A 26,647-nucleotide genomic window follows, 5' to 3' on the forward strand; every position below is an offset into this window, starting at 1 on the left:
CTTGTTGACAGCAAATGCTATATCTAGTTGTATTAGTGTACCATACTGGAGAGCTCCCACAATGCTCTGATACTCAGTAGCGGAGGACAAAGGATGACCATCATAAAGAGAGATTGAGCCCATGGCAATAGGAGTGGACAAAGGTTTGGAATCCAACATAACTGTTTTGGAGAGAATGTCCCGAAAATATTTTGTCTGACTCAAATGAATGCAAGCAGAAGAACGATGCACTTCTAAGCCAAGAAAAAAATGGTGTGGGCCAAGGTCCTTGATGGCAAAGTGAGACTTTAAGTAATCCAACAAGGCAGCAATGGAAGATTTGCAGGAACCAGTCAAGATAATATCGTCCACATATACTAGAACAATGATCATAGTCGAACCTGAGACATAAAGAAACATGGAGGAATCGGCCTTAGATGCGTGGAAGCCCCACTGACAGAGAGCTGTGCTGAGCTTAGTAAACCACGCCCGTGGAGATTGGCGGAGACCATAAAGAGACTTCTGCAAAAGACAAAGGTGATGAGTCCGAGTCTTGTCAACGAACCCTTGAGGCTGACTCATGTAAATAGTTTCTTTGATATCGCCATGGAGGAAAGCGTTATGGACATCTAACTGTTTAATGTCCCAATGACGAGGAACAGCTAGGCTAAGGATGAGGCGGATCGTAGTGGGTTTAATCACCAGGCTGAAGGTGTCATGAAAGTCAATGCCGTGAGTTTGATGATACCCTTTGGCCACTAAATGGGCCTTATATCTGGAGACTATGCCATCCAGATTGAGTTTAACACGGTAAACCCACTTGCAGCCGACTATCTTGGCATCCAAAGGAGGAGGAACAAGTATACAAGTACCTTGTGAGTGGAGAGCCGACATCTCTTGGTCCATGGCATGACGCCATTCAACATGTTTAACAGCTTCAGAAAATGAGGATGGTTCAACTGGAAGACTAGCAAGGGTGCCATGAAAGGCTTTAGGTTTGAAAATACCATGTTTGGCACGGGTGAACATGGGATGAACGTTCTGTGGGATGCGAGTAGCAGTAGGGGAGGATGACACAGGTGTTGAGAGAATAGGAGAAAGTGAAGGAGCAGATGGGGAAGGAGAGGGGAAAACAGGAGGTGATGCAGTGACCGAAATGGACGGACAATGAGGAGAGACAGATAAAGACGAGGGAGAGGAAGTAGGAGGTGGAGGAGGGACAAATGGAAGAGAATTGATAACGGTGTAGGCTGGAGAAGGTAAGGGAGGAATGGAAGCCTGCTGAAAAGGGAAGTTGTGTTCATTGAAAACAACATGACGGGTAACATATAAACGCCCTGTGGCCCGATGCAAACAGAGATAACCCTTGTGATGGCTACTGTAGCCAAGAAAGACACAAGACTGAGAGCGAAGCTCAAGTTTGTGGACATTATAAGGCCGGAGTAAATGGAAACACTCACAGCCAAAGACCCGTAAGTGAGTGTATTGGGGTGGCTTGTGATACAAAACTGAATAAGGACATTGCATGTGGAGGACCCGAGTGGGGAGACGGTTAATTAAATAGGAAGCAATGGTGAAGTCATATGGCCAATACTCAAGAGGAACTGAGGCATGATCCATTAAGGCAAGCCCCATATCGACAATATGTCGGTTCTTTCGTTCAACACGTCCATTTTGCTGAGGGGTATATGGACAAGACAACTCATGAAGGATACCATGCTGAGCAAAAATAGAGGTAAGTGAGTGAAACTCACTGCCCCAATCGGTACGCACCCGCTGAATGTTGGTTGTAAACTGGGTGGAGACCATTTTTTGAAAGGTGAGAAATGCAGAAAATGCTTCATCCTTGGTTTTAAGAAGATATAACCAAGTAAATCGAGAGAAGTTGTCAATGAGCAAAATGAAATATCGAACACCAGATATGGAACACACAGGGGAAGGACCCCATAAGTCACTATGTATTAATTCAAAGGGTTTTGAGGCCCTGGATACAGATACAGGAAAAGGCAACCTATGAGCCTTAGCTTGATGACAAGCTTTACAGAAATGAAAAGCAGACTTCCTAGGAATTGAAAGATTACAAGAAGAAAAAACATGATAAGTAACATCACGAGCTAGATGACCCAAACGGGAGTGCCACAGATTGGGATCCAAAGTTGAGGCAGAAAACAGATGAAACAAGGGAGAGGAGACGGGAGGCGCTGGATTGGAGACTCGGTAAATTCCATTATCAAGATGACTCGTGAGAAGAATTTTTTTGGTGACCTGATTTTTCACATAAAAACAACGGGGGTGAAATTCAACGAAAGCATGGTTATCAGCACAAAGCTGTGAAACACTAAGAAGATTGTTTGAGAGAGCTGGTGAATGATAGACACGAGATAATTTTAACGCAGAATGGTAAGCAGGTAGAGTAGCAGAACCAACATGAGCAATGCAAGCACGTTTACCAGTACCCACGGTCACCTGTTCAGAACTAGTGTATGGCTGAGCTCCCTCAAGAACATTCAAGTCAGGTGTGAAATGATGAGATGCACCTGAATCCAAGTACCAAGATGGATCTGAGTAAAGATTGGCAATAGCGGAGGCAGGAGGAGGGACAGTGGTCGAAGTGGAACCAGAGATATGCTGAGAGAGAAGGGCATTGAACGAGCGCATTTGTGTAGGGGGTGGCTGATAGGAAAGATTTTGTCGATGATAACACACATTGGCAGTATGGCCAACTTTGAGACAGATCTGGCAGCGAGGACGGTTGGTGGGAAGAGTGGAGGGAGGACAACGGGAGAAGGATGGATGCAGAGAAGAAGAACAGGCATGGGGCTGGCGAGAAGTGGGTTGAGAAGAAGAGGTGTTTCTGTGAGGTGGATGCTGATAAGGGAAATGGGGTTTGGGTTTGGGTTTATGGAGAGCTAAATTGGTAAAGTTGGCTTGAAGGGAGCTTAGGGTATCCACCGCGTTTTGACGATTGAGGCGGGCCTCAAAGTTGAGTAAGAAGCTAAAGACCTCCTCCATGGTAGGCTTATCAGATCGAGCTTGGATGGGAGAAACATAAGCATTATATTCCCGACCCAGGCCATTAAGAAAATATAGAAGTTGATCGGTGTAAGAAACTGGTTCACCCGTCGAGGCAAAGATGTTACAGAGACCTCGGAACTTTTGAATATACGCAAAGGCAGTAAGACCATCCTTCTTAAGGGTCTGAAGCTGAGTACGAATCTCGGAAATCTGGGAAAGAGAAGCAGCGGCATAGATATGCTCAAGGGCAAGCCAAATCTCAGCAGCCATGCGATAGCCAACGATTTGGCCAAGCATAGATTCAGTGATGGAGGCGTAAATCCATCTCATCACTAGTTGATTGTACCGATGCCATGTTTAAACATCTAGATTGACTGGGTCAGCTGGGTTGGAGGTATTCGGAACAGGGCCGGGACGATTTCCATTGACAAAATCCTCTAAACCATTAGCAATAATGATATTGAGCATTTGTTTTTGCCAAACAACAAAGTTGTGCTCATCAAGCTTGACAGCAATAGGTTGATTTACAGATGGAAGAGAAGGTAAGGTGGGAGGTGAAAGGGCAGAGATAGTGGCCATGATCGACTAGGAGGAAACATCTGTAACGGGTGTGTCAGGGGTGGTCTCTCCGTGGGAGATAGAGGAAGAATCGGGAGGGCTGGTTGCAGAGGCCATTTAGTGCTGTTGGAGGCCTGATACCATGACAAATTTTAAGAAGGAATTGAATTCTGTTGTATATTCCTTGAGAAAGAATATGAGAGTACAAGAGCATATATAATATTAATTGTGAGGGACCACACAGTACGTGTCCTCAGCACATAATACAACTTTAGATTAATCTCTTATTACAGTAAATAGAACCTAAATAATATTAGCTTAATCATTTACTTTAACATGAGGCATGTATATGTAAGGGGTTTGGATCCAACCTGGTCAACCTAACCCTCCGGTTGTATATGAACCTACCTGATAACTCAATCTCTTATTTTGCTTAATTAATTGATATTTTTTAGAACAGTTTGCAAGTTGCAGGAAGCTAGAGAAATTATTTGATGTTCTCTACATAATCAAACAAAGGAGAGGCGATTCATTATTGGATTTTGTGGCAAGATTTAATGTTGGGAATGTGTCCATTACAACATGTATCATGGACACATCAACCACAACCTTCTGGAAAGGCCTACTGGTAGACTCTAACCTTAAAGAAAGGATAATTGTGGCTAAACTTCTTATGTAGTTTTATTTATTGCAGTTAACTATCCATTTAAAAGATCAGATAGCAAAAGTACCTAAGCAGTCAATTTTGTTGCAATTAACTACCTATGTAAAAGTTTTGATGGAAAAAGTAGGTAAGTAGTAGATTTTGTTGCTCTGTAACTCCTTAGGTACTTATGATACTTTGTATTTTTAATTAATTTTAGATTTCAATTATTTTTACATAGGTAGGCAACTGCAATAAATGAAACTATATTGAAAGTTTAGTCACAATTATCCATATAAAGAACTAACCAAATACTCTTGCAAGACCATGGAGGATGTACCATCCAAAGCAGGGCTCAGATCAAATGGAAGGATGACTGGTCCAATAGGCCATATTCGTACTCCAGAGAAAAGAAAAGCTCCAAAAAAGTGGATCATTCCTAAACCCTATTGTCATTTTTTTAATTATTTTATCGATCACCATATTGACTGAAGCATTGGAAGGTCGATGGAAATGCCTCAACTGGCCTTCCTAGCTATATCATACTTGGAAAACACTCTACACGAGTGGAAAGCTCAACCATTCTCCAATTTGGCACATGAAATCTATCAAAAGATGCAAAACTTCAAGACCAAAGGTTGCAACTGTTAGGAACAGTGCCTATATATGATGAACCTTGTTTTTTCTTATATGAAATAAATAAAGGAAATGAATTTTTGCATATATTTATTGTTTTATTTTATTGTGTTTATAATATTATGTAAATATCAAAAAAATCATAAATTCATTAATGTACTATAATCTTGTACTGGTATGAAAGGATTAAGATTGTAGGGAATGAATTTAAATAGTTAACAGTAAAATAAAGTTAAAAAATCTTTAGAATAAATATTGTTAGTACGGCCCACTAGTATTATGAATACATGTGATCTACATTCAGATTGTTGAAGTAAGACATCTTAGTAGAGGTGATTTGTATGATGAGATTATATAGAACTGGACCCCACATGTTATTAATACTTTAGTAAATATCATTTTATCATAAATAATTAATTAAGCATGTCAACCAATGATCATATACACATCGATCTGAATCCCGAAGTTATTATGAACTCTTGTTTATGTTTATGAGTCATTTGATTCACTCATTAGTGTCTGTAAGAATGATCAAGCTAAAATCTTTTGTTTTGGGGGCTCATTAACGTAAATGGTTGGGGACATGATATATAGATATAGAATCTATGCCTTCTTCTTCAAAAATTGAATAATGGTTCCCTTAAGGGTTAATCTTTGGGACTAAATGGTTATTGAGCTCAAATTCATAAATCAGTTTATGAACTAACTATTCACTAGTAAGATTAATGGTACATAAGAATAAAGAGCTAATTAAAGAGGCGAATGGTAAACTTATCCTAGTTTTAATTATGAATCATTAATATAGGATTGAATTATATGTAATGGTTCAATCAATTGAAACTTTATTACAAAGTACTCAATAAATGAATTGTCTATAATTACAAAAGTGCAATCCCATATTTTTAGTGGGATAATATTGAGATTAATAAATAAGATTATTATATTAAAGAGTTGTAATTTATGATCTAAATTTATTGGAGATTTGAATTATAGGTGCATAGGTCCCTTAACTGACTCTATCAACACTTGTGTATCCTAATTTCAACACGAGTCTTTAACTCAGATCGTGTATAGCTGGCAGATGACTGCAGGGAAGGAATAGCTTATAAATCCAAGTATTCTTTACGTTAACGACACAGTTCTCGTGTTGATTGTCCGAGCTAGGGGTACCTAAGTTGAAAAGCGCGAGCTTATAATATTTATCAGACATGACCTCCATGATACGAGCTTGATGGTGTATTCAGCTCGTGGTAGATTGAGGATATGGCGTGTCCGTGGATCCCCGAAGACTCAGATGATTTATACAATCTTCTATGGCCAGCCTGTGATATTTAATGTCCCAGATATTAGGAATCTATTTATTTCATGATCAAATTGTATCCTAATATAAATGGGAATATCTTATAATAAATGTAATATATATACAAATCTGTGATTACCTCACGCGGTTACCCAAACATGTCCAAGGAGTTTCTCTATAAATGTTGAGAATATTGGACAGGAAGAGGGAGGGTTATTCTGTAATACCGAGACCCTTTCAAAATAGAGAGAGAAAAACATTAATAATATAGACTCGTGGACTAGGTGAATTTTAACCACTGAACCACGTTAAAAGGCCAGTGTTCTTGAGAGTAATTTTCTTATTTCGGTTTACCATTAAGCACTAATTCATCCTTGTTATTTTATTGATTCAATGTTGGTGAAAAACCGCGTCAACAACACTGTTCAAGGTAAGAGTTGAAATCGAGACAAAAATGTGTAGGGCACATGTTTGAAAGAAAATTGTTCTTTGGGCAAATATACAATTATGTGATAATTAAGGTTAATTATTTAATTAATTTATTGATTTTTTAAAATAAATAAATTAATTAACTATTTAATGATTTTCGAAATTATAAAACAAAATAAATAGAAAATAATTAATTTTAAATTAATTAAGTTTTTCTTAAAAGTGAGATATTAATCTAGTAGTTTGATTTTGATTTGCATTATGATTAAATATTTCTTCAAATAATTAATTATTAGACATAATTAATTAAAAGAGAAGGCTGATTCAATTTGGTTATCTGTTAAGTAGATATTTTATTGAGAAAAATCAATTTGAATAAATAACTTAAATAAGTTGTTTAAAGATAATGTTGGTATTATTTTTAAGTAATAAATAGTTAAAATAGGTGTGACACATGTAGCACAGAGTATAAGACTTAGTCATGACTCGTTTATTTATTTAATTATTATTTTATTAATGATAAATATTTGAATTTGATTTAATAAATTTTGAATAATAAAATAATAAAAATATCAAAACCCTACCATTATAATATATATAGAAAGATATTATTAATTGTAGGTATGATATGTTTTCAAGATATACATATATCATTATTATTTTCTCTCTAAGAAATACTTGATTTTCATTAAGCCTATTCCAAAATCTCATGTGTTGAGTACATCTTGTGAATCATAAATCAATCTCATTATTTCTCTACGTGCCCACATAGGTCTTGTGTAGAGAACAATTCGAAAGATTGGGGATTGAGTTCTTATCAGAATGTTTTTGGATTGGATGTTCGTCTATGAATACTAAAAGATACCAAGAATATTTGATAGATCTTCAATTGGTATGCTAGTTCTTCTTCTATGCGTTTATGATTAATGTATGTATATTAATGGAAAAAGTGTTTTAAATAAAAGAAAATTGTAATCTCATGGCCCACCTATTGCATTTTTTTTAGTGCATATTGAAAATCCATTTCCAACAGCAACACCCCTAAGGTAGCACACGACATAGAGTCTAAGTCAACATGACTAGTCACAACAATCAACATGATTCAAGTTCAACAAGCCACAGCCAGTGGTCAACCAACAGGAATATCATCAATAATCAATAATCATCTAGTCAAATACTGCTATTAGAGTTTGATTATCTTCATAAAAGTTGGGCAATAGACACTCTCAGAGGTTGAAATTTCCCCAGTCGATGAAAGTTAAACACTATACTACATATTAATCGACATACGTTATCAAAAGCATGAAAGTTAAAACCAGTTAGCTACAAAAGAAACAAGGGACACCTAGCCCAAAGAATGGGTTCCTAAAAGGCACCTCCTAGAGCACTCGACATCAACATCAAGCACTACTATAATGCTCAATCAAAATATGATTCTATTCTAGCAAACAACACAAGTCAAATGCTATTGTTAATAGGGGTGTTCGTGGTGCGGGTAGTGCGGTTGTTTGCTAATTTATTGAACCACACCACATATGTAGTTTGAGAAATTTTCCAAACCGCAACCCCCACCGCATAGACCTCAAACCGGATAAACTGCACCGCAAAAATGCAGTGTGGTGCGATGCGATGTGAGCGGTTCATACCTATCACCAAATAATTTAATAATTAAATAATATAATTAATAAAGATTCATAATAAAATTGATAACCAAATATTGTTTAACAAAACAATAAATATACAACAAACTAATAAAATTTTAGCAAAACAATAAAAAAAAGAACAAACTAATAACAAAGAAAAACTGTGATGTAAAAGTGTTGACGGTGAAATCTCGTCAACGATATAAGGTTAGAAAACTAAGACTGTATTGCAAAAGGTATCTTAGAAGAAGATGGAGAAAACTTGAAAGAGTAAATATGCAAAACTACAATGGAGTCGAAATTGTATATTACTTAACAGCCTTAGCATACAATCAATTTTCTGACCCCCTTTCTGGAGGGGTGATGATCTATTTATAATGGAGCTCTAATGGCTCCTCATACATTGTGGTCCCTGGGGACAAGATTGTACATAGGTACATTGTCAAGGTAGTGACACAAGTTGTGGTGGGGCAGAAGGTCATGGTGTCGGCCTGGTGCCTAGTCAAAGGCATGCATGTAGTGCTTCCACTCTCTGTACAAATTCGTACCTCCACTACTTGTGTCATACAGATGTCATGGTCATGCTTCTGTCATCCTCATGGTCGTACGTCCTGCACCCGTACACGTAGGGGTGCTTTGTACCTGATGGTTATGCATGCGAGGCATGCGATGGTGCGAGGCCCAATGTAGTGCGAGACCCTCGGGTGCATGGCGAGGCATGCATGGGTACAAGACCCTCGGACACATGGCGAGGCATGCATGGGTGCGAGACCCTTGGGTGCATGGCTAGGCATGCATGGGTGCGAGGGTGTGAGACCCACGGATACATGGCGAGGCATGCATGGGTGCGTGACCCTTGGGTGCATGGCGAGGCATGCATGGGTGCGAGACCCTCGGATACACAGCGAGGCATGCATGGGTTCATGACCCTCGGGTGCATGGCGAGGCATGCATGGGTGCGAGACCCTCGGGTGCATGGCGAGGTATGCATGGGTGCGAGACCCTTGGGTGTGCGGGGCTCCGCGTGGCATGGAGCACCTTGCTATGCGAGGCTGGGCGAGCCTAGAGTGCCTCGCTGTGCGAGGCTGGCTGAGGCAAGGAGTGCCTCGTTGTGCGAGGCTGGGCGAGGTTGGCTGAGGCAGGGAGCGCCTCACTGTTCGAGGTTGGGCGAGGCCTAGAGTGTCTCGCTGTGCGAGGCTGGCCGAGGCAAGGAGCACCTCGCTGCGCGAGGCTGGACGAGGCCTGTGGTGTCTCGCTGCGCGAGGCTAGGCATGGCATGGTGCGAGGCACCCTTCTAGGCATGAGGCCCATCTGAGGTGCGAATCGCCCTGATGGCGCGAGGCCATTAGCCTAGGGAAATGTTCACCTATAATTCCCATACTTCCGTCGAGGAAAGCTCTAAGGGAAGTTACTCCACATTCCAAAGACCCACAGGTCCGAGCCCAAAAGCATGAATACCCGACCTTTAGCCATGTGGTCTAACTAAGGACCAAAGATTTTTTCCTTGGTCAATTTTTTGTATTCACCCTTGCCCCCCAGTCTATTAGGAAGTCTTCAGGCTTCCTGGTAGACTCATAGTAATGCTACATTCACTTTGCTCTGGTGGTACTGCTGGGTGATTCATGTCCGTTGGTGCACTTTGATTACTTGTAAGGATATGTTGACCCCTTGGGTTCTTGCTATCCTTTTATGTATTTTAGCGTGCGCTTATTATTTTTTTGTGAGAAGCATCCTTCTCGTTATTAGGCATAGTACTATTTTTGCAAGTGTCTTCTTTGAGACCCTTTTTGCAAGCGTCTTCGTTGAGACCCTTTTTTGGCAAGCGCCTTCTTTGAGACCCTTTTTGCAAGCGTCTACTTTGAGACCCTTTTACGATTTTTGAGGTGATCTCCCCTTGTGTCGGGACTTTTATGGCTAGATGGTCCTCGTCCAATTTTATACTTGGTCAGTGACCCCTCTAGCATGATGTCCCCTTCTATATGGTATCTTCAGACATATCGGTAGTAGGGTGACTGGAGGAAGGTTCGCTTTCTTCAACATGCGAGTCCTTGTGGCCCTCTTCCACCCGTATGTACTTCTGTGCTCTTTCGAAGAAATCATCTAAATTTGAAACTTCTCTTTTGAGCATGCTTCCCCATAACTTGCTTCCTGGATGAACTCCGGCTATAATAGGCATCTTGAGCTCCGCTTTCGTTAAACTCCCCACCTTTGTTGCTTCCATATTGAACCTATGGATATAGTTCTTCAGACTTTCATTTTCCCCTTGCTTTATGTTAGCGAGGCTGGTAATTGGCATAACGTAATCATAGACTGCATGGTGCTGCTGAAGAAATTTGCCAGAGAATTGCTGCCATGATTTGATTGTTCCTGGCCTTAACCTTTTGAACCTTTTGTATGGAACACCTTTAAGTGTAACAACAAAGAAATGACATTTTTCTCTGCTGTTGACCCCTCTTAACCTCAAGTTATTGAAGTAGTCTAAGTGATACTTTGGGTCCGTAGTACCCTCTTATGGAGTCATGCAAGGCTCTCTGAGGTTGGCGAGGATTTTCTCAACCTGGATCTCCCTTGTGAAGGGCGAATCACGGTCAAATTCTTCATCATCTCTGTGCCCCCCAGGTGGGGTGATAATCTTGCCACAAGGGTGCTGCATTTTGATGTCTAGTTCCCTCCTCTTTTTGCATAAGGAGTCTTCCGGGTTCTCAAGCTGATCACTTGCCTTGGTTGTGTTCCTCAGGGGAGCCGCGGGGGGTGCATTTCTTACTTCTGACCTCTTCCTATGGAGCTCTTCTCTTAGGCCAGGGAGCGCCTCTTTTGAGGTGACCTCTGCTTCATTCTTATGACCACCGTCTTCCCTCCGCCTTTTCTCCTAGGGGCATTTCGTCGGCCTAGGTCCCTCATGGTACTTTGTCTGGGGAGTTTTACTGCTGGAGAGTCGGGTTCTCCCATCGTCTGCGAGGACAGTATTTTCCCGTTTTTTCACGCTCCTTCTCTTTACGCTTAGGAAGGGGTATGCTTGACTTTCCTTGCAGGAGGTCATTTAAGACTTCCTGCATGTTCTCTATGGTTGTTTCTAGCCTTCGAGTCTTTTTATGCAACTCGCGAATCTCATCCTTGTAGAAGTGAGTCCTTGAGCCGGAACTTACCAAGTGTACTTGGGGACTCTTGCCTGGCCTGTGCGTCGAGGGACCCGGGTCTTGGTAGCTTGAGCATGGTGCCACCGGGGACCGGGGATGTGGGCACACTAGCGGCTTTGAGTAACCTCCATCGGACTGGACAGCCGGGGACGATGCTTCTTTCTCCTCCCCTAGGGGAGGACATTCCCCCGGCCTATCTCCATGCCCAGGCAAAGGAGGGTCTTTCCAGGAAGCCCTCATTCGTTCTCCATTCAGGTGAACCTCAACGTCTTGTAGCTGGCGCAAGCGTTGTGAACGCCTTGGCATCTCTCTTTTCTGGAAGTGATGAAAGAACGTTGGCTTGATGCTTGTTCTTCCCACAAACGGCGCCAAACTGTTGACGGTGAAATCTCGTCAAGAATATAAGGTTAGAAAACTAAGACTGTATTGCCAAAGGTATCTTAGAAGAAGATTGAGAAAACTTGAAAGAGTAAATATGAAGAGCTACAATGGAGACGAAATTGTATATTACTTAACAGCCTTAGCATACAATCAATTTTCCAACCCCCTTTCTAGAGGGGTGATGATCTATTTATAATGGAGCTCTAATGGCCCCTCATACATTGTGGTCCATGGGGACAAGATTATGCATAGGTACATTGTCAGGGTAGTGACACAGGTTGTGGTGGGGCAGAAGGTCATGGTGCCGGCTTGGTGCCTAGTCAGAGGCATGCATGTAGTGCTTCCACTCTTTGTACAAATCCGTACCTTCACTACTTGTGTCATACAGATGTCATGGTCATGCTTCTATCATCCTCATGGTCGTACATCCTGCACTCGTACAGGTATGGGTGCTTTGTACCTGATGCTTATGCATACGAGGCATGCGAGGGTGCAAGGCCCAATGTAGTACGAGACCCTCGGGTGCATGGCGAGGCATGCATGGGTGCGAGACCCTCGGACACATGGCGAGGCATGCATGGGTGCGAGACCCTCGGATACACAACAAGGCATGCATGGGTGTGAGACCCTCGGGTGCATGGCGAGGCATGCATGGGTGCGAGAACCTCGGGTGCGCGAGGCTCTGTGTGGCATGGAGCGCCTCGCTGTGCGGGGCTGGGCGAGCCTAGAGTGCCTCGCTGTGCGAGGCTGGCTGAGGTAGGGAGCACCTCGCTGTGTGAGTTTGAGCGAGGCCTAGAGTGTCTCGTTGTGCGAGGCTGGGCGAGGCCTAGAGTGTCTCATTGTGCGAGGCTGGCCGAGGTAAGGAGCACCTCGCTGCATGAGGCTAGACGAGGCCTATTGTGTCTCGCTGCACAAGGTTAGGCGTGGCATGGTGTGAGGCACCCTTCTAGGCATGAGGCCCATCTGAGGCGCGAATCGCCCTGATGGCGAGAGGCCATTAGCCTAGGAAAATGTTCACCTATAATTCCCATACTTCTGTCGAAGAAAGCTCTAAGGGAAGTTACTCCACATTCCCAAGACCCACAGGTTTGAGCCCAAAAGCATGAATACCCAACCTTTAGCCATGTTGTAATGACCCAACTACTCTAGACTTTTGGACCATTAACGAAAACTAAACATACTAATCCTTAATAAAACTTACATTGTGAAAATACCATAACTTTATTAGGAAACTTGTAAAAATAAGAGTTACTTACATAAATTGTCAAGTAGGATATGGGATCCCATTGTTTTAAAAACAAAAACATAATTTAAAATAAAAAGGAGTTACATAGCAAGTGCAGAAAATACATGTAAAACCATAAAAACAAGACTACATCCTCAAAAAATCAAACTCTCGACTCCTCGAATCCATTCATCACCAATACACAATCCCCAAGCATCCACGAACCTTACCGCCACTATAGATATTTTCCTGCACATATAAACAAAAAGGAATGAGCCTAATGCCCAGCAAGGAAAATCTACCACATAGAAACATAAAAACATAACATAACATACATTACACTTATTTCATACACATACTATAATGGCCATTATTACTTGGGGTCCCATAGACCAAACAAGTCATATGCCCATTAGATTAGTGGGGTCCTACTAGCTAAGTAGGTCATATGCCCATAATCTATTTGGGGCTTGTTAGTCATATGGGTCATATGCCCAAGCCTACAAACATACATATCATAACATAAGATAACATATAAAACATATAACATATGAATTTCTATCATATTTTCCTTACCAAACTACCGGGATAAGAGGACAGAGGTGGGACTTTGGAACACTCCTAAGAACCATTAAAAAGAGTGAGTATAGAGAAGAAGAGAATTGAAAGGAATGGAAGGACTAAACCATTGAGAAAAATACTTACCAAAACCTTTTTGCTCAAGAACTTAGATTTCCTAACCAAAATAAAGATTAAAGTTAGAGGCTGAGTAGAAGACTATGAGAACTTTTAAAGAAAAAGTACAGAAACGAACTAGAGTTTGGGTTACCTTGAAGACTTGTAAGACCAATCTAAACCTCGAACCGAAATACTATAAATCCTTACTTTCCCAAGTATTTGATAAGCTTATGATGATCAAGCTTATGATTTCCCCACCCAAGTGTTTACACTCTCACACTCACCTAGCAACTTGCAGCCTCTGAACTTAGAGCAAAAGATGAATAATGGATGGGTACTAGGTCCTATTTATAGAGTTTAGGAATGAAAGGATCTTAATTTTACTTGAATAAAAATAATGGCTTTTTAGGTGAAAATAATTTGAATAATCGTTCAGCAGAGGCCGAAGACTCGTTCAAAAAGGTGCTGGACTTATCAAAAGGTTGAATGGTTGAATGGAAAACAAATTCAAAAACTTTCAAAATAAGCTGAAGGAGGCGATATATCGCCTGGACCAATATGCCCGAGGCAAACGTGCATCGTTTCGTGTTTTCCGTATCTACGTGCTACGATATATCGCCCCCTATAGCTGTGATATATCAGCATTCGCTGATTATTTAAACACAAAATTACACATTTTTAGCTAAGTTTGAATGGAGTAAACAGCCTTGACTAAGCCCTCAAACGTATTCAAAGCTGCTGATTGACCTTAGAGCATTCAAACTTTACCCTTATTAAATTTAATCCTCAAAATACTTAATCCTTAATCACCCATACATAACATGTGCTTAAAATCCTATTGGTTCTTATCTAAACCTCATAGTATAATAAATAATATCCTTAATATCAGTCATATTAATCAAACCTTAGGTTAAAATCAATATTCTTAAACTATAGGTTAAACTTAGAAAATCTACAAGTACTACTATGAGTGTCCAAATAATTCCCGGTCTGAACCAAAAATCCACAGTCATAAAGATAATACTATAAATACTATAATACTACTATCTAACTAGCTAAGTAAAGTTCTTGGACTCTACACATGTGGTCTAACTAGGGACCAAAGATTTTTTCCTTAGTCAATTTTTTGCATTCACAAAAAGTAAAGATTTTGATTAAGGATGAATATTTTTTTGGTTGAAGTAGAATACGTGCTAGCATCCTATGAAGCATAATAAATTTTCTAGATGTTATGCATATTATAATATATAAATATATATATATGAATTAAGCTTAAATGTACTAAAATTAAAAAATATATATAAATTAATATAGATATATATATATAACAATGTGGTGTGGTGCAGTTTGAATCGCATTTATAAAATTCAAAACAATAAATCGCATCGCACCACGCAGTTTGATAAAAATTCAAACCGCAACTGCACCGCAAAGGGTTCCAAATCGCAAATTGCAGTTTGGTGTGGTGTGGTACGGTGTGAGCGGTTTATGTGGTGTGGGAAGTTTGATGAACACCCCAAGTTGTTAAATTGTAACAAACTACCATGAGAAATTAGTCGACACTTTAGTCGACTAATCATGCTAGATGCATACTATTAAATATTTATTTAGGGCTATTTTAGTCTTTTATTATTATTTTAGTCTTTTTATGTTAATAGCCTATATAAGGTTTAGCTATTATTTATATTGTTTACTTTTCTGACTTTGCAATTGAATGAAACCATAGCATCTCTATTTTTCTCTCCATCTCTTTGTTCTCCTTGTTCTTTGTTGTTCTCAAATAATTATCATGGCATCAGAGCTTGATTTATGAGATTGAGTTTATTAAGCATAATAACAACTTTCGTGGATCGTACAATTGATATTTGTACAGTTTGACAGAAGCAATTTTTCGGCAAGGTGTTCTCTTCGTATCGGTATTGGTTTCTATAATTCCTTCTTGTTTAATTTTCATGTTCGCGATGCAATTTTGAACTTTCATCAGATTTTGTATTTGGAAGATTTTTTGGTGTGGTTTAGCAATTTTTTTATTTCTACAATGGCTAGAAATAAAGATAATTCCCTTCAAACTATTAATGTGAAATTATATGGAAAAAATTATTTGTATTGGAATTATGTAATGAAGAATTTTCTAAAAGAGAAAAAAAATATGTGACATTATGTTTCTAGAATTAAGAAGAAACTTGCAGATGGTAATGCAGAATTGTTAGAGAATTGGGAAGTGGACAATTTGAAATTTTTTTACTTGGATAAATAATTCTGTCGAACAATCTATTGATACCCAATTAGCAAAGTACGAAACAACGAAAGAAGTTTGGGACCATCTTGCAAGATTGTATACACAGTAATTTTGTGAAGCAGTTTCAGTTGGAATAAGATATTAGAGCTCTTGAATAGAAAGATATGAGCATTCAAAAGCTCTATTTAGTAATGACAGATATTTGGGATCAATTGGCACTCACCGAATCAGCAGAGCTACGTGCTTTTGCACCTTATATTGCTCGTAGGGAGGAACAATGGTTGGTTCAATATTTAATGGCATGTCATAGTGATTTTGAGGGGCTCCGTGGTTCTATATTGCATTGCTCTCCACTCCCTTCAGTTGATTCAGTGGTCAGTGAATTGCTAGCAGATGAAATTCGTATCAAGTCTCAATTAAGGAAAGGTATCCTTTCAACATCTAGTTCGTCTATTTTGGCAGTTCCTTCTACACTGTTTGCTCCCCAAGATAAAAAACCCCGCACAAAGGTTGGGATTGATGAGTGTAGCTTTTGCAAACAAAATGGTCATTGGAAATCTCAGTGTCCTAAGCTTGTGAACGTGCTCTGCAACAACAGAGAAATCAGTCAAAACCTCCTCATATGGGTAACCGACTGCAGTTTGGCAACCAAATACAGCCTCATCCATATCATCCTCCACAATTTAGCATTTCATCAACTATTCCTCCATCTGGATCTTACAATTTTGCTGCTCTCTCAGAGCAGTTTCATAAGTTCCTTGCTACTCAACCAAATGCCGTGTATGTCTCTTCTTTGGTAGGTCAGCCACCCACTAGTACTCCAAGTATGTTGTCCTCCACATGGGTCTTGGACTCTAGTGCTTCACACCATATGTCTTCGCATTCTACATTTATTTCTTTGAGTCCTACATCATCTTTGTATGTCATGACTGCTGATGGAACTTTCATGCCATCAGCTGGTATTGGTTCTGTTGTCAGTTATAATTTGTCTCTTCCTAATGCTTACCATATTCCTAATCTTTCATTGAATCTTGTATTGTTGGTCAATTGTGTGATTTTGGTTACTCAGTGTCTTTTTCTTCTACTTCTTGTGATGTGCAAGATCCGCAATCTCAGAAGGTGATTGGGACCAGCTGTAGGCGGGGGGAATTATATGTTTTGAATGAGTTAAGGTTACCAGTATTTGTAGCTCCTAGTGTTGATCTATCTTCTTTTTTCGTTTGTCTCCTTCATCTTCTAGGTTTTATTTGTGGCACTCTCGCCTTGGTCATGTTTCAAAGTCTCATTTAAAGTTTTTAGCTTCTAAAGGAAACTTAGGAAATTTGCAAGTTCATGATATTTCTAATTGTAGTGGTTGTAAACTTGCAAAATTTGTTGTTTTACCTTTCAATAAAAGTACATCTTGTTATGTTGCACCATTTGATTTAGTTCACTTTGATGTGTGGGGACCCTCTCCTGTCGTTACAAAAGGGGGTTCTCGATATTATGTTTCTTTTATTGAAGATCACACTCATTTTTGTTGGGTTTATCTTATGAAACGTCATTTTGATTTCTATCATATTTATGATCGTTTTCGAGCTTATGTAAAATCTCAATATGTTGCTATTAATAAATGTTTTAGATGTGATCAGGGTGGTGAGTATACTTTTAAATAAATTTTTTGATTCACTTGCTTTAGATGAAACTATGTATCAAACTTCTTTTACTGATACCCTGAACAAAATGGTGTGGCTGAAAGAAAGCATAGACTCATTATTGAAACTGCTTGTTCTCTTTTGTTGTCATCTTCTGTTCCTAGTTAGTTTTTGGGGGAGGCAGTTCTTACTGCAGTTCACCTAATTAATATGAACTCATCCTCTGTCACTTCAGGCTTCTCTTTCTGAAAAACTATATGGTTGTATTCCGGACTATTCTTCTTTGAGAGCCTTTGGTTCTACTTGTTTTGTGCTTCGTCTTAGTGTAGAGCGTACAAAGTTGTCGTCACGCTTAGCTCTTTTTGTGTTTCTTGGTATGGTGAAGGGAAAAAGGGATATCGTTGTTTTGATCCAACTTCCCATAAATTATATGTATCTCGTCATGTAGTTTTTCTTGAGCATATACATTTCTTTTCTATTCTTGGTACTACTCATAATTTGACAAAATCAGATCTTATTTATATTGATCCTTTCTCTGAGTCTGAGTCTGAGTCTGAATCATCGACTGCTCCTATAGTTCCTTTTCCTCTTCATTACTCTCGCAAGCCTCATGTTGAAAGATCTCAAGAAATAGATACTGGTACTTCGTAACCTGAAATTGCTCTTTACCCTTCCTCCTACAGCTGTCCAGATCCTCCTAAGATTATGGACCCTCCTCGCTATCCTCAATGCAATCGTAAGTCTACTCACCTACCAAATTTTGTTTACTCTTCTTATTCTACTTCTTTTACTTTGTTTTTAGCATCTATTCATTGTCTTTCTGAGCCTTTGTCCTATAAAGAGACAGTTATTGATCCTATTTGGCAGTGTGATATCAATGAGGAACTCTCTACTTTGCAAAAGACTCATACTTTAGATTTGGTACCTTTACCTTTTGGTAAATGTGCTATTGGTTCTTGTTGGGTATATAAAATCAGGACCAAGTCTGATGGGTCTGTTAAACGCTAAAAAGCTCGACTAAGGGATTTTCGCAACAATATAGTATGGACTTTGAGGAAACTTTTGCTCCTGTTGCAAAAATGACTATTGTTTGTTCTCTTATAGCAGATGCATTTGTTCACCAATAGACTATATCTCAGATGGATGTTAAGAATGCCTTTCTGAATGGTGACTTACATGAGGAGGTCTACATGGTTCTTCCTCTTGGTGTTCCTCATAATTATGGAGAAGTTTGCAAGCTGAAAAAGAAAAGCCTTATATGGTCTAAAATAGGCTCCCCGAGAAAGGTTTTAGAAGTTCTCTACTGTTATTTTATCTCTTGGTTTTATCTCAAGTGATCATGATTCAACTTTATATGTCAAGTGCACATCTGCAGGTCGTATTATGCTTTCCTTGTACATTGATGATATGATTATTACAGGAGATGATTTTCAGGGAATTGAAGTGTTAAAGTCAGGATTAGCTTCGTAGTTTGAGATGAAGAATTTGGGTTCTCTACGATATTTCCTAGGTGTTGAAGTTGCATTTTCTCCGAAAGGTTTTCTTCTTTCTCAGTCGAAGTACACTATTGAAATTATTGAGCGTGCTTGCTTTACTGAATTGTTGATACTCCCTCTGAGCTAAATGCTCAATATTCTCCTTTTGATGGCTCTCCCTTGGAAGAACCTACTTTGTATCACACCATTATTGGCAGTTTGGTTTATCTCACTATTACTCGTCCAGACATTGCATATGTTGTTCATATCGTTAATTGGTTTGTGCTTCTCCTAATACTGTTCACTGGGCTGTTGTTCTTCGCATTTTATGGTATCTTCGGGGTACCATCTTTCAGAGCCCACTACTACCTTCCACATCTTCTTTGGAGCCGCGCGCTTACTGTGATGCAGATCATGGTTGTGATCCCACAGACCAAAAGTTTGTCTCTAGATTCTGTATCTTTTTGGGGAATTCTCTTATTTCTTGGAAGAGCAAGAAACAATTTGTTGTTTCTCAATCTTCTACCAAAGCTGAGTACCGTGTCATGTCATCTACTACTAAAGAGATACTTTGGTTGAGATGGTTACTTGCAGATATGAGTTTCATTCACTCTCGTCCCACTCCTATGTATTGTGACAATCAAAGTGCCATCCAGATTGCTCACAACTCAGTTTTCCATAATCGCACTAACCATATTGATATAGATTGTCACTTTACCATCACCATCTGAAGCTTGGCACCATTACTTCGCATTTTGTTCCTTCTTTATTGCAGCTTCCCGACTTCTTTACTAAGTCGCATACGACTTCTTGTTTTCGTTTTCTTGTAGGCAAATTCTCGATACTTCTTGCTGCAGCATCATCAGTTTGAAGGGGATGTTAAATTATTATTTAGGGTTATTTTAGTTTTTTTTATGTTAATAGCCTATATAAGGCTTAGCTATTATTTGTATTACTTACTTTCTGACTTTGCAATTGAATGAAATAGCCTCTCTAGTTTTCTCTCCATTTCTTTGTTTTCTTTGTTCTTTGTTCTCAAATAAATATCATGCGGTGCACGAATTGGACCATTCATACCGCACTTTTGACATCACATTCTCAGCCACACCAATCACCTCATCCTCTTTCTCAGTGATAGTGACACAATTCCACTTACCCACTATCTTCCATGGTCATCTACCATCGAGAGACCCTCTGGAAGACAAAAAACCCCACTAAATTCACAGACCTCACTCCTTCAATGGTGACACATCCCAGAGATTGAAGACAAATTTTTATATCATAAACTTTAATCTAATAAATGTCTTGCTATAATTCCCGACAAAGTTCTAATTTGTCATCACTTCCACATAACAATCTCCTAATATATCATGTATAATTTATAATCATTTACAGTCGAATAGCCACGATGCTTGGGGGAGTGCTGATATACAGTAGAAGAGAAGGTATTGCATATTGAAAGATACAATACATTTGAAAATAGTAACCACAATATGATCTAATCAACTGGGAATATATTAACGTCGATCGGGTAAAATAATTCGTTAGAAAATGTCTTTTTTATGTACATTTTTCTCGAACACAAATTTGTGCAGGCTTGCCAAAGAGAATAAACGACATTTTGCTTCACAAAGAGATCCTGAACCTATGATCGGTCTAATCATAAATTTCGTTCTGAAATTCAGCCAATACATTCAAATGCCTACCCATAAACAAAAAGTGGAATTAATTCATTTCCACTGGCAAATTTTAAACACAACTTGCATGCATGACTTCAGATCAGAACATATACAACAAAGAAAATAAAAAGTTAATATGGATTGAGATACGAGAATACCAGTACCCAGATTCTATTGAACAAAGGGATATCCAGAAACGAAATACTCCTTTACACGAGACACTCCATCTCTGGATAGAATGCCTTTAAGATCTCCAATGATTCTGGCCAACCATATCTCTAAATTCCTCTGGATCTCCTTCAAGTTGTTTCCAATGGAATCCAATGACCGTTTTGTGGTGATATTTGCATAGCTTCCCATCTCATCTCCATAGTAGCTCTTCCCGATCTCGGTTTGCAATGCCATTAGCTTCTGCCCAGTTTCAGATGCACGCTGCTGAAGTCTAAATGCCTCGAGCAGAAACTCCGTCTGCCTCTGTGTACGGAAATCTAGACTAACGGTGGGGTCACTGGGATCACTATCTTGCTGCAAAAGAAAAAGAAAAAAAGAAATGTAATTACTGGAATGGATCTGTAACCCTCACAAACTTATTTTAAGATACCTGAACCATAATGCTAAGACAATTAGAGGAATCAATGTAATAGAGGCAGGCATCAGGCTTCCATAGTGCATTGATGGGAGAGATATAGTCCTTGTGATTGGAATTGACACCGACCGTAATACAAATTCACCAGCATAGACAGGATAATAAAGTCTTTGCTTAGTGCAAATTAGAACACAAAACATGAAGAAAGTTCCTCATGCCAGCATATAAGCCTTAAATTAAACCATAATTATTTTAATATTGTCCAACACAAATTCATGTGACGAATTCTACAGCTGGTAAGGAAATTTGTACGTGTCCATATCATAAAATCGGCACATAATAAATATATTTTTTTTCTGGAATTATAAACGTAGGAAATGATTACAAGACAATTGTCATCATGTTCACAAGAAAGAAAATAGTTTTCCTCAGTCTCAGTTGTTTTTGGATTATTAATAAGTAGAACATTCCGGATCAGTTTTTATAAGAGAAATAGATTGGCCTCTAGCACAAAAAGTGCACCATTCATTATCAGAAGTTCTCGATGAATTGAACGTAACAGAAGATGCGTTCCCCTAGAATCACCCCCATCAAAATTTCTTGTTTTTGAATTCCATCTGACGGATTTCAGAGACGCGAACCTTTAGAAAAATTAGCAATATTTTTTTCTTGTTCTTTTTTGAAACAACCTACTTCTATTATTACTAGGGAAAAATAATGGTAAACTCCGTGAAAACAGACCAAAAAACAATAATTAATAAAAAATAGCAATATATGGAAGGCCTGAACATTACATATCAAGACCTATAGAAAGTGAACTTTCCAAGCAACAAAAAGAAGTCTTTTATACAGAAAACAAAATTCCATTTAATGAAAAATCTCAAGACATAGATCCCTTCACTTAGAAGACTACATACTTGACTGCAGAAAAGCATTAAGGCAAAGGTGTTAAAAGGTTACCATTGTTCTGCATAGCTCATCTATCTGCCCAGCAAGAGCTTGATATCTCTTTGCTTGTTTCCTCATCAATGATGGAGCCTTTAATACATCACTCTTTCCCACTTTTTCCAAATTCAGTAATTCTTGTTCAAGTAATTTTAGCTTTGAGGAGATCCCACTTGAATCTCCATCCACCTTCCAAGGAGATTCCCTTCTAAGAGGAAAAAAATGGATCCCTTTCTTCAGCAACAGTGCATAAAATGCATGCTTACTATATTATTAAACGTAACTTTAGCACTTACCTTGCAACAAAATGCTTCATAGGATACATTGACTCGGCAGATTCATACTGTACATCCTGCAAAAGTTGAACATTTAAAACATGCATAAATTTGGAATAACTTGAAACCCCGATTAAGTGAAGCGGACTACCTACCATAGCATCTTTAGCTAACTCAAGTGGAAATTGATCAATGAAATCGTGATTTCTGTCTCTTTAAAAATCATGCAGATGCAGGCAATTTTAAAAATTGATTGATGTATTGGTTTGTACTTGATTAAGTGATTAAAAAGGTTTTAAAGAAAAAGTAAGTTAATTTGGAAACAATTAACTTTTCATTAACTTTGTGGGACCAGCTCCAGAAAAGTAATCATTGTCCCATAAAGACACGACATGGCATTAGAAACTTTCTCAAAAGCATTGTATTTCACGAAGAACAAAAAAAATTCTCTGTAAGATTAATGTAAAGGAGCCAAATGGGCTGCACGTGTTTATTAACTCTGTAAACAAACATCAGCACAATGATGATTGTAGTAAAGAAAAGAAAATAAGGTTCATAAAGTATCTTTAAAGAATTATTTTCCAAATAGAAAAAAGTTTCGTCTAAAATTCCTAGAACAAGAAACGAAAGCCAAATAAAAGAGAAGAAACAAAACTGCACAACAATATAAAAGTCAATGAAAACATTATTTGAAAATGATTTGGGTACATCAGTCCATTTATAATATACAATGGCACAACAGAATATAATTGCGCCCACTATCACAACGAAAGTACTCCTATTTCCTTTCTATACTATGGTGCTTGGAAAGAAAGACATATCAGGTTGATATACTGGCCCAGGAAAGTGCTACATGCAACAAAGCGTTCAACTTAAAACATCCAATAACCACCTATCTACTTTCAAGTCTAAAGAGTATATTGAAACATTTCTAATATATCCATGGGCCATGGTTCAACTGAGCAAGATTAGTTGACAAAAAGATGAGTAGCAATAGCCATTATGCAAATTGTTCAGTAGTGAAGAAAGTATGTAGACCAGTATGGAACCTTGATATTATCTAAATATTTTTCATGCTACATTGCAAACATGAAAAAATTGCATTCATTACTTCCAAAGCAGACACTGGACAAACACGAAATAAAAACTATTTCTAAAGCAAAATAAAACGCAATAAAATTTGTATCTATCTCCTAGAAAGATTATCTTTGAGCAACAGTTGTCATAAAAAGTAATAAAAAAATAAAAGGAAAGAAACCCGTTTCATTTGCTAGCAAAAGGGACAAATAGAAAGAGGGGAAAAGAAAACTCTTGAGATCAAGATCAAGTGTACGTGAAAAGGAAAATTTAGTCAGCTAATTATTCTCTCATATGAAACAATAATAGGTTTCATTAATTCATATAAAGTCAAAATCATGTTTGCATCATGAAAGACTTTAGTATACTACTTTATTTTACTTCAATGATTACATGGAACATTATATATTGGAAAAGAAACCGAAAGCCACCTTTAGCTGCTTTTCTAATTAAAGAACTATTTAAGCTCCATTTTTCTATAAATAATACAAATTATACAACAATTTTCTCTTTTTTCTATTATTTAAAAACATAAAAACTCTTATTATAATTTCAATTTAGACTTCTATTGTGAAAGCATACAAAACTACAATTATTCTAAACTTAATAGTATCAAATGAAAAAAAAAATTCTTGAGCCTTTTAATTCCTAGGTTCAATAGTAATTGAAAAGTAATATTTGAACTTCTAATTCAGCATATTTATCGTCATTGAAATGGACAACCATATTGACATAGCTCCAAAAACTAGCAACTAAGTAGTCAAAATTCAAAATAAGAAACAAAAAACGAAGATGGGAAATTGCTCAGACCTGCCAGAGAATGGCTCTTTCTGTCGAAAGCTTGGAAGCCGAAGCAAGATACTCCGAATCAAACTCACTAGAACGATGCTGAAACTGTTCGTACAGACCATTGCCATTACCATCTCCAAAACTCCCGTCCTCTTCCCCCTCCTTGGCCCCAAACTCAGTCCCGCCATGCCTCGACATGAAACCGATCATCTCATCCCTCTCGGCGAGCTCTTTCTCCAATTGATACATTCGGTCCCTGGAACTGTCTTCGGACTTCTCAAACTCAGTGACCCTCGCGTTGAGATGAGCAATTTCCTGTTTGGCGGCATCGATCTGGTGGAGGAACCACTTCTCCTCGGCTTGCCAGGCGTTCCTGTGACTAGCGAAGATCTCGACCACTCTGGCGTTGGCCTTGGAATCCTCCTTCCTCCTCGAACTCATCAACCTCAACTGATCCTCCGCTTGCGCCAACCTCTCCTTAAGCTCCCTCGCTTGCTTCTGTAACTGCATCCAATTCTTGGGAGCCAATGCCAAGAAGACGCTGAAGCTTACCCCAATGTAGGAGCTCAAAAGCTTCTTCACATTCTCCATTTCTTCTGATTTTAGTTGCTCTTTTGCTTCTTCTTCTTCCTCTGGTTCCTCCTTCTCTGCCATTGATTGTATTGTAGATTCCTTACTGAGAGAGACTTTTCCTCTTCCGAGTCAGTGAGAGAGAGAAGACGAAAGTAAGAGAAAGGGAGGTTTGAATCTCAGAGTTTTTGTTTTTGTTTGCAACTTTTTATTTATTTAGCTTTTTTGCCTGATTTATGAAAAATGAGGCTTTTTTAAGTTTTAGGTAGCTCTTTATTATGGATTATGGGTGGGGAGATGAGATGAGATTGATGGAAGTGGGCTTTGAGTTGTTTAATTTTACTACTGTAATGAAAGCTACCGGTCGGGAACTTAGACCAATCAATATGCACGTGGTTAGTGTAATAGTAGACAATGTTGAAGACTTTGAGTTTGTGGTCCTCTTTAAAACGCTTTTTAAGAATAATTTATGTTTCTAAGCTTTATGGACAATTATTATTGTAAGAATCGCAATGGTAACTATTAGTAGTTTTTTTTAGCTAGTACACACAATATGGTAACATTGTTGCGTTATGATTGGTTTTACATTCCTTTATTAAATTACAAAAGTAAAAGATTGATTTTACATTCCTTTATTAAAAGACCAGTTTTGTTTAAGTATAATATTATAGGAGAGACTAATAGAGTGCATCATTTGGGAAATTTCATGTACTATGCATGTTAATATACTTTGATTAAAAAAATTCTATGAGAAAAAAACGTGAGACAAGCACTCACTTTGTATCAACATACAAAGCTTCCCATTTCTTCCAAGAATCAGATTATCTTATGTTGGTTAATAAAACTAACTCTATGCCAGTAGATTTATCCCATTTGTTTGATCTAATTCATGAGATTAGAATTTCATTGTCTTTCTTCCTTATGGCTAGGCTTTCTCACATACCAAGACAAGCTAACACTTTAGCTCATCATTTAGCAAAAACTACCCTAGGGTTAGTTAGACAATGAAGTAATTTGGAATGGCCCGAAGCCAATTGTAACTTGGAACTTTATTGATTATCTATTGAAGTTACATCTCTTTCTCAAAAAATAAATATGCTCAAATTAATGTTCATCCCAAAAGTATGATATTTTATAAAATTTAGACTATATTGACATTTGTATAAACAACTCACATCTCTATCTCTCTCTCTCTCTCTCTACCTATCTACTAAGATCGATGGCACCACCACCACCACCATCTCCCCACGGCAGTAGAGCACCACTTCCTCACGCAGCCATCACCATTAGCATCGTCCTCACCATTGACGCTGCCACCACCCACCACCATTGAAGTACCACTATGAAGCTCTTTCTCCATTTTTTTTAAAGTTATAATGATAAAAAATTCATTCAAAAACTTAAATTCAAGAAAAGATTTCCTTTAAGACACTAATATACGGATTTCGAACACTTATGTACAATATTTTTTGGTTTTCTTTCATTTTTTTCAGATCTAAACCTCTAAAAGTTGCAGAAAAATGATGTCTAGCAATGCTTAACGATGCATTTGTGATGGTGCCTTGAAAATAACATTTTTGCAAAAAAAAAAAAAAAACTATGCTTAACGATGCCTACACAATTCTTAAAGATGCATTTGCGATGCAGTTGAGATGGTGCCTTGAAAACATGGTTATTATGACAAAAATGATGACTGGCGATGCATATGCGATGCAGTTGCAATTGTACCTTGAAAACATGGATTTTAGGCCAAA

At 38.4% G+C, this 26,647-nt stretch overlaps 1 protein-coding gene across 2 annotated transcripts; it reads right to left on the reverse strand.

Annotated features, from left to right (window-relative positions):
• Nucleotides 1–20,607: 20,607 nt before the first annotated feature.
• On the reverse strand, nt 20,608–25,162 carry LOC133834842 (uncharacterized). Of its 2 annotated transcripts, none has more exons than XM_062264601.1 (4): nt 24,345–25,162; nt 22,479–22,534; nt 22,198–22,387; nt 20,608–21,176 (listed from the first exon to the last, which is right to left on the reverse strand). In XM_062264601.1, the coding sequence occupies exons 1-4, from the start codon at nt 24,975–24,977 to the stop codon at nt 20,823–20,825; spliced, it is 1,233 nt and encodes a 410-aa protein (XP_062120585.1). In that variant the 5' UTR covers nt 24,978–25,162; the 3' UTR covers nt 20,608–20,822. The 2 variants fall into 2 exon arrangements, with proteins under 2 accessions (XP_062120585.1, XP_062120584.1); XM_062264600.1 differs by having other exon boundaries at nt 22,198–22,390; nt 24,345–25,156.
• Nucleotides 25,163–26,647: the final 1,485 nt, after the last annotated feature.

The sequence above is a fragment of the Humulus lupulus genome, chromosome 5 (assembly GCF_963169125.1).
Source record: "Humulus lupulus chromosome 5, drHumLupu1.1, whole genome shotgun sequence".
Taxonomy (NCBI): Eukaryota; Viridiplantae; Streptophyta; class Magnoliopsida; order Rosales; family Cannabaceae; genus Humulus; species Humulus lupulus.